Below are 18303 nucleotides of genomic sequence, written 5' to 3'. Positions count from 1 at the left end.
TGCTTCCTTTTGATGCAAAATGATGATCATAGAAATACAACAAATTAAGTTATGTGATCAGCAATGTCTAAACCAAACCAGTGTAATCCACTAGCGGTACTATATATATATTATATATATATATTAGACAGATCAAGCCATGAAATAATTTTTGCACTCTATTTGTGCAAAAAATTATATGAAATAATTTTTGCAGTCTATTACAAGAATGAATAGAAAATTCACCCAGGAAAGAAGCGAATGTGTCAAACAACAAAGTAGATTTTTATGGTGGTTTAAAGTATTAAGTCACTATCAATATGAGCAATTAAAATACTGTTCTTTCTGAAGAAAAAGACAATGAAACCATTAATGAAACATCAATAGTTTGATGGGATGGCTCATATGGAAGAAGGCAGCAGTACAGGACTTGCTCTTTATGCATTCTCTTCTCTTGGCACAGTGCCTTTGTGCAAAGAACAGTCCTGCACCCTTTGTGCCAGGTGACCTCTTTTCCCAAATGGGAACTTCACTCCTTCCTGGTCTTCCAGGAGATCTTTCACATTTCTGTAAATCATCTTGCAATATGCAAGGTAGCACACACTTTTTTCAAAAGCATGTTATGTCGCAGCAGTCCCCCTCAGGCCAGCAGGAGATTTGTGCCTAGGGGCCAGGGAGGGACATGGACTTTTGGAAGAACCGGGCATGCCTGGGGGGCCCTGGGTAAGGAGGTGGGGGCACACTGTGCTGTCCAGCTGAGGTCACTGCCTGCTCGTAGGTGGGCAGCCCCGAGTCCTCAGCTCCGAGGGGAACGGGGTTCAAGGAAAACTCCTCGTGCCTCCTGAAGATGCTGGCTGAATTCCGTCTTCTGCTCCTCACATAACCCAAGTGCCTAAACAAAGGTAACAGCAGGTAAGTGGAAGTTTCTGCTTTAAAGGGAAGCAAGAAGATTAGGTCTTAATAGTAAAATAAACAAAACCCCCAAAACCCCACAAGAGGAAAAACCATGCCTTCAGTGATCACAAAGAGCACACGCCAAATGCTCCCTCCAAACCACAGGGTAAGAATAGCTCAGTGATGTGAAATTCATAAGGAAGAGAAAGCACAGAATCCTTTTATTTTCCTTTCAAGTTAGGACAAAGGAGCACTCAGGAGTAAAGACTTGGTTAAAAAAGCATTTCCTCCAAACTGTTTAATCATCTACTACCACAACCACTTACATCTGAGGTAGAGCACACAGCTTATTTCCAAGCACCAACAGAACACATTAGACTTCCCATTGCAGGCCCCCACATACTAAAATTATTCCATTATCTCAGTAAGAATATTTTGAAACCAAGAACACACACATATGCAATAAAAAAAAAAGGCAAACCCAAAGGTTTGGGTGTGCAATATTGCTTTACATTTTTGTGTTATTAACTGCAGCATAACTACTGTTGGTGCTCACTTAACTTTGCTCCTAGGCAAGTAAGAACTAGAACTCCACTGGATTTTCCGAGAATACAATAGTTAGACCAACCCACAGTGATTTTTAAATGCCAATCTTAAGCAAGAGTTAGTTTTGTGTGTGTTTGGGTTTTTTAAGCAGTGAAATTCCTTACCCTGGTGGTTGCCTCGATTTGCATCTGCTCTTGCAGCAGTAGAAGATAATCAGTGCAATTATAACCAACAGTATTCCAGCAGCAACCAGGCTGATGAGCAGTCCTGTGACATTAATCTTTTGTAGTGCCTCATCACCTGGAGAGAAAACATCGGTGATTTTCATTATGTTCTTTCCATCTAGCCAGCCTTCAGTTTACACTGTAAAATACTACTTTTGCACTGCTATTAGGCTGTTCCTTCCACAAATGTCTTAACTTGCTGTAAGAAGCTGTAAATCTGTGCAACATAACTCAAGAGAATAATTCACAATCAACTTAAAGCAAAAGGGAGTTGATGCCCCAATTTCTCTACATGAAACTGTTGAGATGCTTGTCTTCCAATGCCTTCCAAATATTCCTTCATGTACTTGTGACCTTGATCAGGCTGTAAATCTTTCCTTAAGTCCAACTGACCATTTTTTTATTAAACATCTGTCATCAGACTCTGAGCCTAGATCAGGCTGTTATATATTACTATTAAAGAAATCGGGGGGGGGGGGGGGGTTAGAAAAAACAAAACCAAACCACAGCCACAAAATTACTGCAAAGTTTACCAATTGTGTAATAAAGAAATGCTCAAGGAAATTACTGGTTTTACCTACAGACCTGTAACGGATCCCACTTTAAGATGCTTCAGTTTTATCGTATCAGATAATTAAACAGATTTGTACAGATCATAGTGATCTTCAGTAAAAAGATAATTTCTGATTTCCTTTACTGAATGGTTGATCTATTAAGAATATAGTATTATAACAACCAGAAAATATTGCAATATAATAAAAAAGTAAAAAGATTACTTACCTATTTTTATTATAGGGCCTTTAGTTGAATAATCTTTCCAAAAATCCATCTATAAAACCCAAAAAGAATCAGATTTATATGAGATACATAAGTGACAGGCCTATTGACTTATATTTAATATGGTACCATGGGCAGAATTTAACAATGGCATAAACAGAAATAACTCCTACTGAGTGATTTGTATTTACTCATCCCATGGTATTTTTCTTCTACAACTTTGCAGTAAAATTTCTCAGATCCCAGTTGGTAAAAGAAAAAAGTGTATTTAACTGTACAGTGTTACCTCATATTTCTTCCAGATTACAATAGAAGTTAGGGTATATTCTGACACAAAAAAAAAAACAACTTACAATTGTTTCTTTCCTAATCCCTACAAAACAGTATTTGAGGCAAAGTTCTTAAGATTCCAACATTTGCATGAACAGTACTTGAATTCACATCAGCTAGGAAAAATAGTGGGGTTCATTTAAGAGAAAAACTTTTATGTTGTATGACCATCAGGCATTACATGTGTTGAGCTATAATTTTCACTTTTGCTACCTAGCAAATGACTCCAGCAGGATTTCAATTTAGCAATGTGACCTTTTTCTTAGGGGTGTGTTAGCAATAGCAAGCTAACACTTCCTTCTTTAGAACATGGGTGTATCCCTCACTCCTTCTGCAGAGCACACCTAGAATCACAAAGAGATTATTGCTGCTTGTGCAACAACCAGTCTTCAGACAATCCTCACATTCCTTTATTGAGCTGAAAGGTTTCTCACTGTTTCTTTTTATATCTATATATCTCTGTTTATATATATATATTTTATATCTATATATGCACCAGGTTTCTTCTCAGGCACATCTAGGTAGGGAGTTAGAATGTGGTGCTGTAGGAATACTCAGCAATAGCTGAACTGCAGGTTTGCTCCACACTGGCCTCTTACAAAACACTTCTTGGGCATGACACAGGGATGCAATCTGCCAATGAATACATTAATCATGTGAAACATTTAAACTGGATGCTGAAAAGTTAGTAAAAAAATCCAGAAGTATGAAAATCTAGGGATATCCACAAGTGGGACTTCTGAAGCTTCATTTCTATTTGTTTGCAGAATGAAAGCCACATCTAAAATCTTTAAGACAAAGATACATATTCAAGTGCACTCACTGTGTATCTAAAGCAAGAACCCCATGTAATTGGGATATCTGCTTTTAAAACAAAGTAAGTAGTCATCTCTCAGTGCTATGTTAGAGGAGTTACAGTATTTGTGTACAATAATTTGTGTTACAATAATTTGTGTACAAAAATACAGTTATTTAGTAAATAACCTCCCTCACTATATTAAATTAAATTGGAACTGCTACCGTTTTTTCAGGGTCTTCAAAAATTTCTCTTGCTTCTTCATAATTGCAGAGTTCTTCATAGCATTCCCTTTCCAGGTTATCATCTGTGAATGCTTCAAAATCAAATCTGTTGTTCAGAAGATGTCGTCCAATGAATAAATTTGCCTCCCTTGCAGATGCGAACACTAATGGAAAAAAAAATCAAGTTGATTTAAAACAAGTTAGGAAGGCTAGATTTGGTATTTTAAAAGAATGGTAAAGATTTTAACACATTGGGATAATTTCTTTCCCTAGCATCTCTTAGCTACGTACAAGGGAAAGAAATATCAAGGTCTCCACCTAAAATGTCATCTTCACTACTATATTTTCCAGCCATGTAACATAAAGTAAATGTATTTGCCTTTCTCATAAGCCATCTCGGCTATTCCTTACCCTGGCCAGGAGAATTTGATTGACATGAGAAATTTTGGTCAAGTTTTGGGATGTGAGCATCAGTTTTTACTGGAGGTCTAAAGAACAAAGTAATTGTCACATAAAGCAGAATTCAGATCCAAAGTAAGCAACACCCTCATCTAGTGGGGGATGGAGACAAGGGTAGGGGAAGAAAAAAACCAAATATACATTTATCAATATTCTGGTATCTCTGAGTACCAAATTTTATTTACAGAACTTAGTTTTTAAATCACATCAGCAGACTCCTATTCATTCTACAATCATTCTCTTTTCACAATCATGGCACAAAGCTTTGTGTAAAGGAGCCTTATTGCCAAGTTCATTTGTTTTAAGTTTGTCCATGATACAAATTTTACTGACAACATGCATTTCTGAAGACTTTTGAAAAGAAGAGATTCTCTTTTGTGTTCCATGAGGCCTCATGGAATAAGTGGTGAAGTGAGATTCCAGAACAGTGAGTGAAATTATAGAAGGCTTTGGAATACAGGAATGGATTTCCTCACTAGGCATTTTCCACAGTCAAGTTTTAGCCTGCTCTTGCTACAGTTTCTTATTAAAAAAAAAAAAAAAAAAAAAAAAAAAAAAAAATCCAGGACAAAACTAAGTTTCTGGTGAAAGCCTAATCTGTCTTCACAAAATTCAGGCTATTTGGTTGAGCAAAATGACTAGAGGTTATTTTTGCAATTGTAATGCAGAAACAGCATTGTTACATACCAAGCTGGATGGTTGAAAAAGGAGATGAGATTCAGGATAAAGTTATTCAATGACAGATTAGCTTTGTGTTCTTGTTAGCCTGTTTGGCAAGATTATCACATCACTCTGGAATTTTCACCCTAATAGTTACTGTTAGATCTTGCAGTGGTATCTCATAACACTTTGCTCTCTGAAAACTGAGAAAACTGCAGCAGAACTTACATATTGGTTGCTTATGTCTTCAATATGATAGAATATTTAAGGAATATGACAGCATATATTTATATAATTTGTGTACTGTTACACTGCATACTGAAGTAGCCACACATGTGTACATGCATTTGTTTTTGTTATTCTAAAGCAATTGCAAGAAAATCCAAGCTTGAAATATTTATACTATACCTGAAGAGTAACCAGAGAAAAGGACTTAACAACAACAACAACAAAAAAACAACCCAAAAGCCAAAACCAAAATCAAAACTCCCTCAAACCCACAAGTGGAAAGGGAAAATAATTACATGGAAAAAAATTTATCAATGTTCTTGGTTCAGTGCAAATTACAAAAGTAACTTCAGTCTTCTGAAGCAGAGATCTTCAGTTTTGCTCAGTAGTTTCACTCTTTACCATGCAAGTAGTATTAGCTGTCCTTTGAATTAATTTAGAGAACTCATGCATTTTGTTTAAAATGGAATGCATAATCAAACTGCCTGGAGCCTAGAACCCTCAATTCCCAGGGATACATGGACCTTTTTCTTTTCAAGAATTTTTATCCATTTTTCTGCACTTTTTTCACTTTGTCACATATCTCCATCTCCAACTTACTTGCTGCCTGGTGATTAAAACAATATTTTAAGAATGAAACAGATGAATTTGAATTGTGTCCTAAGTGTGAGGGACCTGGATGCAGTTCTGCAATCCTTGGTTTGATAAAATGATCCATGCAGTTTTAGGATACCCAGCATTTAATTAAATATACAACCACACAACATTCTCAGTGAAGCAGCTCTGCTGGTAAACGATGTTCAGAAAATGCTGAAGAGGGACCACTCAATGCAGGTACCCCATACCTTTGGCAACTGCTCTGCTTGCTAAATTATTGGATTATTTATATATATATATATATATATATATATAAAACCCAAATTTTTATTAATAAAATATTGGATATTAATTGGATACTTCTCTTCCAACTCTGTCTTTAAAGAAGGAGTGGTCTGGGCCTATTGTAAAGAGAGAGTTCTCACAGAAGCTCACAGGGAAGAGGCAGCCTGACTTTTTATGCCCAGAGCAATATGGATTTTAATAAATCATTGTCACAAGCACTTTTCTGCTAGCCATGGTTTCTGCTCCACATACTGCCCTGAAGGACCCACCTGCTCCATGTGATGACATTTAAAAATCTATCTTAAGGTTTCAGCACCCATTGTCCACTGAGAAGACTGGACAGCTAAGCTAGAAATTCATTTTTAAAGCCCTGATGCTTAAAATGTTAAGCATCACATGGCTTTGGAGTGCTTGAGTCTCTCTGGAGAACATATTTATGATTTTATGAGTTCCTCTCCACTTCTCTCCCTCCACAGGGAAGAACTGCAAAAGCAGCACTGTGGTTATCTTTCCAGGTGTTGTAAGGGGGCCTGGCATTGAGAGAAAATATCAGTTTCAAAAAACAACCAAATAAACCCTTTCAAATACAAAGTCATTTCAGATATACAACTGTGATGTGCTCAAATAGTACCAAAACAATATTGTTTTAACACAGGTTTCAAACTTTCTGAATTTTGATGTTACTTAAAGGATTCTGGTTGTATCAACCACAGTAATCCCAGAGGCCTGGAAAAAGTTCAGTTGTCCCAGTCTGCACTTACTACTGGATCTGATACTCGATATTAACACCAAAGTCAGTTATCAATCATTTCAGCAAAAGAGATCAAAATAATCTGAGATTAAGCATAAAACAGCTTAATGTTTTTCATAAAGTAAAAGAAAAAAAACAAAACTCCAAAACCAAAACAACAACAACCAAGCAACAATTAACAGAAGCCAGCAAAACAAAGTTAGAAACAATTTTGGAAAGCATAATGTCGCATTAAAACTGAGTTACCATCTTTCCATTCCGGTTGCTTCAAGTGATTTAATCTCCCAGGGCAGTGAGGAAACGCGAACACCGTCACATGCAGTTGACACAGCACAACCAAAACCGCGAGCATGGCCGGGATCTGTCAGACAGAAACTAACGCGAGTTAAGCAAGAATGACAATCCTCGGAAGCGTCAGCGATGAACCCGGAGCGGATCCTGGCAGTGAAGTCACCCAGCGCAAGCAGCTACACGCATCCCGGGCTAATGGGTCCCTGGAAGAGGCACCGACCCGAACAGGTCCTGCCTGTCTCTGGCGGAGCTCTCGTTGTGTAACACCGCACATGTCACCGCTCCCGGCCCAGCAGAGCGGCGGCCCCGCTCGCCGGTGAATTGACGGGAAAGAGCCTCGAGGGTGCCCCGGGGGTGCCCCAGGCGGGCTCTGAAACTGCAGGAGGTAACAAAATCTCCCCGACGGGAACAGCCACAAAGCCCGTTTTGTCAGAGGCATGAAATGAGCCCGTAACTCAGCACGGGGTCACCCCACGCAGCTAAATCGCCACCCGAGGCGGGGACGCGCCACAGCCACTCGGGGCCACGGCCGGGCGCTCCCGCAGAGCCGTCCCACCGCTCCCCGGCCCCGGAGCGCCCTGCCTCCCTCGCCGCCTCCCCCGCCGGCCCGGGCAGCTCCGGGGAATAGGACGAGGGCCCGGGGAACAGGACGAGAGCCCGGGGAGCGCCCGCGGAAGAAAGAGCAGCTCATCCCGCTTCCCAGCACTACCCTACCTGTCCCGGCGGGAGCCGGGCGGAACGGCGCACGGGGCAGCCCCTCCCGGGCTGGGCGGCGGGACTCGAGCGGATCAGGGGCTGGGACAGCCTTTCCCCGGCTGTGCGGCGGGATTCCAGAGGAGCAGGGGCTGGGACAGCCTTTCCCCGGCTGTGCGGCGGGATTCCAGAGGAGCAGGGGCTGGGACAGCCTTTCCCTGGACTGTTCGGATCCGGTGTGGATCAGCCTCTCTCTCTGTCTCTGTCCTGTTCGGATCCGGTGTGGATCAGCCTCTCTCTCTGTCTCTGTCCTGTTCGGAGCAGGTGTGGATCAGCCTCTCTCTGTCTCTGTCCTGTTCGGATCAGGTGTGGATCAGCCTCTCTCTCTCTGTCCTGCTCGGATCAGGTGTGGATCAGCCTCTCTCTCTCTGTCCCGTTCGGATCAGATGTGGATCAGCCTCTCTCTCTGTCTCTGTCCTGTTCGGAGCAGGTGTGGATCAGCCTCTCTCTCTCTGTCCCGTTCGGATCAGATGTGGATCAGCCTCTCTGTCTCTGTCCCGTTCCGATCAGGTGTGGACCAGCCTCTCTCTCTCTGTCCCGTTCGGATCAGGTGTGGATCAGCCTCTCTCTCTCTCTGTCCCGTTCGGATCAGGTGTGGATCAGCCTCTCGCTCTCTGTCCCGTTCCGATCAGGTGTGGATCAGCCTCTCTCTCTGTCCTGCTCGGATCAGGTGTGGATCAGCCTCTCTCTCCCTGGGCTGTTGGGATCAGGTATGGCCCAGCCCCTTCCCGGAAGGGCGCGGCGCAGTCCCGGGGCCGCCCCCAGCCGCCCCCGCCGGCGCTGCCCGAGCCCCGGCTGGGGCCGCCCCCGGGCGGGAGCAAAACGTTCCTGGACCTCTAAAGGGGGGTCATGGGGGGCGCTTGGGCTGCTGCTGAGGTTTTCTCTCGGGCACTACCCTGGCCTTTGTTCCCAGCCACCTGTCCTTTCTCCTCCCGCAAACCCCTTCTTCTGTTAAGCCGGGCTTTTTGCGCCCGGAGTTGCTGGTGGGGGTTTTGCTGAGCCAGAGCGGGGCCGGGTGTGCCTCCCCGGCCGGGCGGGGCACAGAGGTGCTGCTGCTCCGCGGTTAGCAAGCATTTACCTATTAGCGAGCATTTGCTCTCAGAGAGCCTTATCTCCACCAAGCTTTCCGAGCCAGGCAGCTGGAAGGACCAGCAGTAGTTTTACAAGTGTGAAAACAATGGTTTTGTTCTTTTTGTTTTGATTTTTTTATTTGCGTGTCTTACTGTTTCGGGTTTTTTTTGTTTGTTTTGGGTCTGTGCTGGTAAACAGGCTAGAAAGGGGCAGAAGTGGGTCCCCGAAATGTAGGAAGCTGGTTTGCACCAGCACACCCCTATTCAAGAGCTCCCATCACTCCTTCCCTGAGCAGAGGCCAGGCTGAGCACATGGATCTCTGGCTCTTTTGGCTTCTCCAAAGGACGAGATAGAAACAATGAAGTGCTTCACATTTGCTCTAAGGATTTGTTTCATACTGCGTGCTGGGAACATGAACTATGTGAAAAATTTTGGGATAGGCTAGGCTGCGTTAAAAGCTGCACACCAAAGAAACTCTTGGGATACGTGAGTTGAAGGATTTTGCTACTAGGAAATCCAGGGACTGACAGTGATTTGTGTCTGTGCTTGTGTGTCTCCAGTAGTGACTTTGGATTGTATTCTTTATTTAAGTGTTGGCATGCCTTGTATATACAGAAGCAGGAAAGAGTAGAATGAGGGGGTATTGGGTAACACTAGTGGAAGTGATCAGAAATTCCCTGGAGAAAACCAGAAACTTCTGATGTGTGAAATAAGGAGGATTGTTTGGAAGAATGATGACTGTAGTTAAATATTTACTTTATGACATAAACATGCTGCCGTTTAGACGTACTTGATGAACATGTAACTTACTAGCTGGGATGGCTCTAATGCTTTTTAGCTGGTGGAGATCTCAACAGAAAATTCGATATTCTGATTGTGTATCTGCTTATAACACAATGGAGAACTAAGATAAGAATATTTTAGAAGAAAACACTATAGATTGTTTATTATCTAGATAATAAGGAGATAAGAATACTTGGCTGCTGCTTGTTGGAAGGCAGAAGAAACTACCATTACTTTGTAAAGGGCCTCACAGCTTTGTCCCATGCCCTTCTACTCAACCCTCACCCTGAGTTCCTACCCGAGTGTCTCAGAGAGGGTGGTGCCAGCTGTGAAATAGCTGCTGACAGCTCCAGTGCAAGGGCATGAATGTACAAGGGCTCTGTGGTGCATTTAAGTGTAAGTAAAATACCTGCATGCCAGTGTGAGAACTTCTTTTGTGTCCTAACAACAGCTTTATGTGAGGAAAGTCTGCTGTACAGGTAGCAGGTAATCTCCATTGTGTTATGCCAGCATTGTATTACACTGTTAATAGAGGGGGGAAAAGATTTTTGGGATTGTTCATGTATGCCTTCTGGGGAGTGGATGTGAATCCATCCCCTGGCCCTGCCCATAGCAGAGGAGATGGCTCCAGGTGTGGACTGAGACTGAGGGGTCAGCCCCATCCAAAGCCAGTTATTGAGCTGTAACAAAAAAACAAAAAAAAAGTTGTAGAGATTGGGAAAACAGGAGACCTCAGTGTTTTGCTTCAGAGGAGATTGTAACTTCTCCTGAGTGTCCCTCTGAGCTCAGACTCTGAGTTTCCAGCTCTGTGACCTTGGGGACTGGTGGTGAATCCTCACTCAGGGTGGCTGTGCAGGTAAATGGATGTGTGAAAAATTGCTATAGGTAATGACTAGAAGTGTGCCTGAATTCTGGTTTGTTATGCAGATCAGAGAAAAGGTAATGACAAGTAAAAAAAGGGTGCAGCAAGTGCTGAGGTTAAATAGAATATTTCCCATGTATATGCAGCTTTTAGCATGGCAGAGGAATAAGTACCTTTTGCATGTAACTTTCCTACTTGTGAAGTATTTTTTCAGGTAAAATAGCTTTGATTTGCAAGCTGTGTGATGAAGATGCTTGGAAGGATGGAGCCATCAATTAAGATCTTGCTTTCATCAACCTTTCCAGGTAAATACCAGTATACAGTATAGTAGATACATAATTAAAATATTCGGAGAGGTGGAAAATAGGGAGTTAATTTACATCACTTGCTTTTAATATTGGGTGAATATATAATTCATGTTTCTAAGAATATCTTTACATTACTTGCCATACTAGCTAGTACAGTTATTTACCTGTATTTTAGAACTTCACTTCTTGTGATATTTGTTAAAATGTTATTTGAGAAATTAAATATGGTGCTGTTGAATTGAACCAGGTCTGTGTATCCCTCACAAAAGGAAGATGGTACCAATCTATGTTCATGCACTGATCATTTGATTTTGAATATATTCAGGTATTAATTTCAGTATAGTAAAGAACAATATGCTTTACTGATTTTTGATTAAAAAGACCTTGGATGGAAATGTATCCTACCATAATTCAAGTAATAAGTTTCTTACTGTTCAGTTTCTCATGCAGTATTTTTCAATTGATCTGATAATGAAATGACATAAATATGTAATTAAGAATTACAAATCCTCTTATCAAGGATATGTGGAGCTGTATGCATCTGGTCTGTTCGTTAAAATGATTTATTTGATATCCTGACTCATATGGCATAGATTTGTCCTTTACGGAAAACTATTGTAAGTTCTTATATTTGTCCAGGCAGCTTGATTTAGGAGTAATGTGTTTTTTTGCTAGAGGTAATTGAATGTAGCAGATTTTAATTATTGATTTTTTACAGTTAACATCAAAGGGCTTTTTGGCTATCATACTCAGCAATAAACGTGTCAACAAGCAAGTGAACCATATCAGTATCTCTGAGAAATCTGGTACCCTATACCACACAGTACCTGCAGGAGGGAAGGGTTTTTCTAGATCAGACCATATTTGAAAAACTTCTTTTTTGGGTACTCTCTGGTGTCCTTTCCAACTTCCTTCAGAAATGCCTGGTTTTTCAGTTAAATTGGTTGGTCTAATAAAAGATATAATAAGTTTTATTATGATCTTTGAAAAATCTATCATCAAGTAAATATTTACTTGGAATCAATGTTACTTTTTTAATGATGTTATAGTAGTATTTGAAATGTGCCGTGAATTCACATACACAAATCACTTCATTTTTAGCCAAGGCTATTGCTTCATTCCCACAGGACATGATGGGGGTCTTTTAAGTGTTCGTGAGATTCTTTACAATTAAAAATTCAATTTATCTGATTAAATTCTGCTGAAGTAGTTGTTTTTTTCCTTCAGAAGACTGTTAGTGATTTTTCCAATCGAAAAAAGAAAATTCTGGTGCAAATATCCTGTGGCAGTGTAGGGGTAAAAGCAACAAACATGGAAAAAAAGTAGGGGTTTAGTAGCCAAATAACTAGGATTTTAGGGACAGGTTTATAGATCAATGTCAGTTGTTAAGTTTCAGAATGAAACTTAAGTTTCAGGCATAATTGTTCAAAAATATTTTAGGAAAGCCTCCACATAATTGAAATATTTGGTTTTTGTCCACTAGGCTGTGGTCAGAAATAATCAGACACTTGTAATAACACATATGTAACAAAAACAATTATATATTTATAATTAAAATTAAAAATTTAATTTTACAATTATAATTATAATATATTTTTTACTTATAATTACAGGATTAAAATTCTGCATTGTCACTTGCTCATAATTTTTTTTAGATGCAGCAAGTTTAATAAGACCAAAATTTTTTTTTTTTGCCATGAAAAAGACTATTAGCTTGTGAGACTTCTACATAAATGTCCTGATGTGAGCATTCCATAAAATGGTTTCTGGAAAACTGTCACCATCAGCTGGGTCATTTGAAACCATGTGCTCCCAAATATATGCAGGGTAAAAAAAAAAAAAAAAAAAAAAATCACATCAAAAAACTTCTAGCAGCATGATGGAAATCTGCTTCTGGCTTTTGCTGGTATAGTTTTGGTGAGTTATTTTTTGGAAAGGACCACATCTGGGTTTGGTATTTAAGGTCACTGGGCAAGAACAAAAGCTCTTGGCCTTATCGATGAGGGGAGGATATAAAGGAGCTGGAGCCCGACTCTCTGCCCAGTGACAGGACCAGAGGCAGCTGCACAAACTGAAACACAGGACCCTCCTTCTGAACGTAAGGAAACTTTCTTCTGCTTTTTTAAACTGGGTGTTGGAGCCCTGGCTGCTGAGAATTTCAGACTTTCTGTGCTGACAGGCACTGACCCCCAGGAGAACTCTGCATTTGACCTGAGGCCGTGGAGAAGATTCCAAAATGGAATGACAGAACTGGGATTGTGGGTGTGGAGTTTGAATAGACGTGTGTGACATCACAGGGTGGAAAACTCAGAGTTTAAGGATTTAGACTATAGTAATATATATAAAGCAAGATGGAGGTTTAGGGCAGTGGCTGGTCCTTCTTCTTCACCTTCTTCGCCATGGGTTTGGGTGGTTTTGTGTAACTGGATAAAAAAGTCCACATTGCAGGACACAGGTGGTTGGTTATTGGGTTAAAATTAAAAATAATTTAGGTGTCATTTCTTAATGGGACAGTTTATCCTTAAAAGGCCTTGCAGAGAGGGAGATAGGACTCCATTTTTAGTTTGTTGAAGTGCTGTAGAACTCAGGGTTTGTGTGACTGTAACATAGATAAGAACTGATAAACATCTGAGTCCCAACAAGAAATAAATCCCATCTCATGCATTTAATCCTGACCCTGGCAAAAAAGAAGTTAAGAGTCCACAACTGGGCACTGATCCAGGGTGCCCACAGAGGTTGTGGGGTCTCTGTCCAAGGAGATTTGCAAAGCTGGCAGCAGTGTCCCCACTTGGGGGTGGGAGGCACTCAGTGACTGACCTCCTCCCAGCCTCACCATCCTCTGGTTCTGCGATACTGTCTTCTAGCATCCAAGCCTTGATGTTTCCACTCGAGCTCAACTTTCTGAGCTCTGGGATTTCTCTTTAGCTCCTTAGCTATTTCTGTTGTGTTCCCTTGTTTCCCTCAGTAACCCATTTCTCTGTGGAGTTGAGATCTTGGGTTTAACCAGTTTCCTTTCCTGGCTCACAGGAGAGGGATCTGTGTGGTGGCCTCTCAGCTTTCTCTTGCAACACTTCCATTTAAAATTTGGAATGTCCCTGCAGAGGATCTGTTATCAAACCTGTCTTGGAAAGGTTTAATTTTCTAACAAAATGGATTGTTTGTAGGTGAAGTGATGTAGCAGCAGACTGGTAGCACTGGCTGTGTTTTAATCCTGCACAGCTGCAGCAGCAGTGCAGCTTCTGATGTGCATTAATGCAAAAGATTTGATGTTTCCATTATGCTTGGCACTTACTGTGGTGGCCGTGGAGATCTATTTGTAAACTTTGTGTTTGTTGCTGTGATACAGGCAGTTTCTATTTGGTATGGATTTGGTTGATCCACAAGGTACTTGTTTGTGATTGTGGGAGAGTTGCTTGAAGACTTACAATGAAAAAGGGATTTGTAAGTTTTCATTAGACATGTAATCTTAAAAACTCAACTTATTTGCAGTGGTGCATAGAAGACAACTTTAACTGAGAGAGGTGCATTTATCTAAGCAGATAGAATGGTTTTCAGGGTCACATTTTATAATAGATAATAGATCACATTTTTACTGTTTTTCATTTTCATTTTACTATTTTTTTTTCCTGCATATTGTGCTGTTTTTTAAATATTGATTTATATTGATTACTGTTTCTGGAAAATGACCAAGGACATTACACCCATATAAAGAGTAAAGCAAATATTACTGATTTTGAAGAAGTAATCAAATAAAAGTTTTGGTGGTTTTAGTCCAAATGAGAGAATTCCACACATGTGAGGCAAAGCCAGCTCTGTTGAGAATGAAGTCATTCTTTGTTGTGTTGTAAAAGCTGGTTCTAAAAACACTTTTAGATTAGACAGATGTTCTTCTGAAAAATGTTATTATCTTAATAATATCAGTGATGAAAAGCTGCCTAAATAGTCTCTCTGCCTGAAAAATATGCAGAAAATTCAGCTCAGCAGTCTGTCTATGGAGAGTGTTCCAGCAAGGAGTAGTGGTAGAAATTCTGTCTCTTTTTGTTTTATGGATCCTTCTTGTTTCCAGCAGAATTTAGTGAGCTTTAGAATTTAGTTTAGTTTTAGTGACTGCATCTCAGGTATATATAAAATTCTTGACATTTCTATCAAAGGCAAAATATTTTTCACTGTGGATGCCAAACTTTAATGCTTAGTGAGAGTCCCTTCTTGGGAATGTAATCTGTATTACTCTGGGCAGGTGAGAAAGTAATTAATTGACTTGTGCTTTAGGAGAACCTCATGTTGTCACATTCATACAAAGCTATTGCTGTGTGTTGGAGAGTGTTACTGAGCCCTGCCTCAAGGTGGTTTGAGGATGCTTTCTATAAAATCCTTTATTTCCTTTTTTTCTTTTATCTGGAGATTGAAGAGTTGAATATGAAAAGTCTTATGGAGTTTCCTTGCTTCTGGATCTTGGGGAGCAATTTTTTTTTTTTAATTTAAAAAGATGTCTTGGGAGAAGGGACTTAATGTGGTGGGTTTTGCTGTGCCTGTGACAGAAGGAATTTGTGTGACCTGGAGGATGGCAGGGCCTTCAACAGCCTCCTCCATAGATGCATGAGGCAATTAAAACAGCAGTAAATAATTGGGAGAGGCTCCAATCTTTCACATTGGAAGGGGCTTCCACAACAGAAAGGACCATCTTGATTATGGTGTGGCTCATACATTTTCTTCTCTAAGGAACAGGAGTTTTGGTGATGCTTTCTTTGATTATTTCACCATTGTCTCATTTCCTCAGGTATTTGAGATCTTGTCTGCTGTTTGATTTTTATCCAGACTTCCTTTTGTTCTGCTTCTTCATGCTCCCTTAAAGAGGAGCTAGAGTTGAAACATTTTTCATCTCTATGCATTAATAAATTTTTTCTCTGGACAAAGATGCATTTTATTTTGTCTTTGTAAATTGGGATTAACATATTAATGCAGGTGCTCTGTGGGCTCAAATTTTTTTCTTAATAAGCCAGTGATCAAGCAGTAAATTATATAAACAAGTGAATCACTTGTTTCACCTCTTTTTCCCAGGTGCATTTTGCAAGTCTGTGATTGGCAGTTGTGAAAGAGCTGAGCTATTCCAGTGGAATGAATGAAACGGGAGTGTTGAATCATGGTGTTTGAATGTTTTTGAGCAGTCTTGCTTTTGTGCAACATAAATCTTATGTATTTAATCCCTATACTCTTTGTGTGCATAATTATGATATTGTTTGTTTTACTAAACAAAAAAGATCTTCCTTTTAACTTCTAGTGAGGACATCAGCTGGATTTCCCCACATTGTTTAATTATTTACTGTATCCAACCTTTTCATACCATGAGTCTGGGTGTGACTGCAGTTCAATTTCAGAAATGAATGTCTTCTGATTTAGTTCTTAGATTTTTCTCTAAGAAAAGAATAATACAGTAATTCATGCAAAAGATGGTAGAAGTTGCAAAGTTGACCGTTTGAGTCTGAAAATAAAAAATGAAATGTAAATAGCCTGTGTGTTGATAGAGTTTTGGGCATGTTTACTTATTTGTGTAGGGAGACAGAGGCTCCATGGAATAGGATGGAGTTTCAACTGTAATTTAACAAGGGATGAGAAATTCTGTTGTCTGTTAAATGCATTTAAGGCACACAAGGAAAATTAAATTTTAGGATTCTGTTATTAATCTGTTATGAATTTTGTTGCTTTTTTGAGCATCTAGGCCACAAGTACATGAAGGATGATGAAGGTTTTAAAGGCCTGGCAAATTTGACTTTCCTTTATAAGCTCTTAGATTCTGCTGTGGTGGCATCACAATTGTCATTAGTAGTTTTTATTTTACCAATGCTGAACTGTCCAAGTTCTCTAGAAAAATGTGTATGATTTACTTTTTTGTATAAGAAAGATGTTACAAAAATGATTATACCAATTATGCAAGGGAAGGCTAAATAAAAATACTACTGGCATAAAGTCACTTTGAGGTGGTTGATTTTGCCCAAAAGAGTATTGAAGAATCTAAATAAAGGAAAATCATGATGCCACGGTGTAAGTACACCACAGGAAATACATTTACAGTACAAACACATATAAAAACTGCAGGTGTAGGAAGTGAAGTGAACAACTTTTGGATGCTCCATAAAATCCTCCAAGAACCAACACACACAAGAAGGCACCTCAAGGCACTTTGCCTGAACTTCAGACTAGGTGATGATGCTTTTAAAAACTGTGGTTTCTTATAAAAGCAATAAAAAAAAATTTTATGCATATACCTCTATGTTGGAAAGCATAGGCACTGAAGTGCACAATGAAATATGCAAGAACATAGGAACAAAAATAATACAGAGTAGGAAGCAAGGAAGATTTAACAATATGCTATTTAATTATACTGAAATTGCTCTTTATAATACTCTTTTCAGATGATTTTTTCCTATAAACATCTTTATTACACTGCGTAATCTATTTTTCAGAGTTTTTTATAACATCACAAAGTGAAACCAATAAAAGAAGAGACCACGTGCTACCAAACTGCTGTGAAAACATCTGTTTAGGATTAATTTAGAGAGTTCTTTCAACCAAAAAGTATATTTATATATTTATCACTTTAATAAAGATATATTCAATTAATTTTGAAAATCAGAGTAGAAAATTAATTTCCCTCCCACAGTCTTAATGAAGAAATAAAGGAACTAATTTCCCATTGCTGTTAGAGGGGTAATCCACTCCTTCACATATTAAGAAATTAATGTAACGCATCCAGTCAGCCAAAGAGTCTCTGATTCTTCCCCTCCCCCTAATCTCTTACACCAGCTTATTTTGTGCAACACAATTATGAAAAACAAAAAATACTCAAGTCCTTTTAAGTCTTTCAGATTTCCTTATGTTCTAATTTTAGATCTGTTGACTTTGATGGTGTTTGCTAGTTTTGGTTTTCTTTTAAGAGAAAAAAGAAATTTTATTTATAAAATAAATTTATATCTTTAAAAATCTAGAAAACTATATATTATTATTTATAATAACAATAAATACTTTTAAAAATCCCACACCCATTTTTTAAAAATTCCAGAAAAATATTAAGGAAGTATTGTGACAGACTTTATACATCTTTGTAGCATTTGTGGGGTTTTATGTTATCAAAAAGTCATCCTTTTTATTTGAACTAAATATGGAAGAAATGGATTTTCTTATGTTTATTTAATTTATTAAAAATCTGATACCATTTTGTAATTCTAGGAATATGTGTGGACAGAGTTTTATAATTGAAAAACAGGTCAAAATGATATTTTACTGTATTGGACCTGAGTAGTTGAGAAATGGATGTTCAGTATTATGTTCTTAAGACAGATTTTTGACCTACATAAGCAGCTTTATTTCTTTATTTATTAAATGACACTTCCTGCACAAGTGAGAGTATGAGAGCAGTTTATGTCCTTAATGTAAGAAAATCATGGGATGATGTAAGTGTTCCTTTAAGGAGGCAGTTCTCATAAAAAA

At 39.3% G+C, this 18303-nt stretch overlaps 1 protein-coding gene across 2 annotated transcripts; it reads right to left on the bottom strand.

Moving 5' to 3' along the window:
- Positions 1 to 241: 241 nt before the first annotated feature.
- Positions 242 to 8014, bottom strand: PRRG4 (proline rich and Gla domain 4). 2 transcript variants are annotated; one of them, XM_030273403.4, is made up of 6 exons: positions 7756 to 8014; positions 6997 to 7111; positions 3771 to 3934; positions 2424 to 2472; positions 1584 to 1719; positions 242 to 871 (listed from the first exon to the last, which is right to left on the bottom strand). In XM_030273403.4, exons 2-6 carry the CDS (start codon positions 7100 to 7102, stop codon positions 643 to 645), a joined length of 684 nt encoding a protein of 227 aa, XP_030129263.2. In that variant the 5' UTR covers positions 7103 to 7111; positions 7756 to 8014; the 3' UTR covers positions 242 to 642. The 2 variants fall into 2 exon arrangements, with proteins under 2 accessions (XP_030129263.2, XP_030129264.2); XM_030273404.4 differs by lacking the exon at positions 7756 to 8014 and adding an exon at positions 7222 to 7453.
- Positions 8015 to 18303: the final 10289 nt, after the last annotated feature.

This window comes from Taeniopygia guttata, chromosome 5, assembly GCF_048771995.1.
Source record: "Taeniopygia guttata chromosome 5, bTaeGut7.mat, whole genome shotgun sequence".
In the NCBI taxonomy this organism is placed as follows: Eukaryota; Metazoa; Chordata; class Aves; order Passeriformes; family Estrildidae; genus Taeniopygia; species Taeniopygia guttata.
This window is presented reverse-complemented; position numbering and strand designations above follow the sequence as displayed.

Excerpts from the sequence above, each read along its gene's own strand:
- PRRG4 (XM_030273404.4), bottom strand. Across the intron at positions 2,473-3,770 it reads TTGAAGACCCTGAAAAAACG|ATGGATTTTTGGAAAGATTA; the intron begins GTAGCAGTTCCA and ends TGGGTTTTATAG. Across the intron at positions 1,720-2,423 it reads AGGCCCTATAATAAAAATAG|GTGATGAGGCACTACAAAAG; the intron begins GTAAGTAATCTT and ends TTTTCTCTCCAG.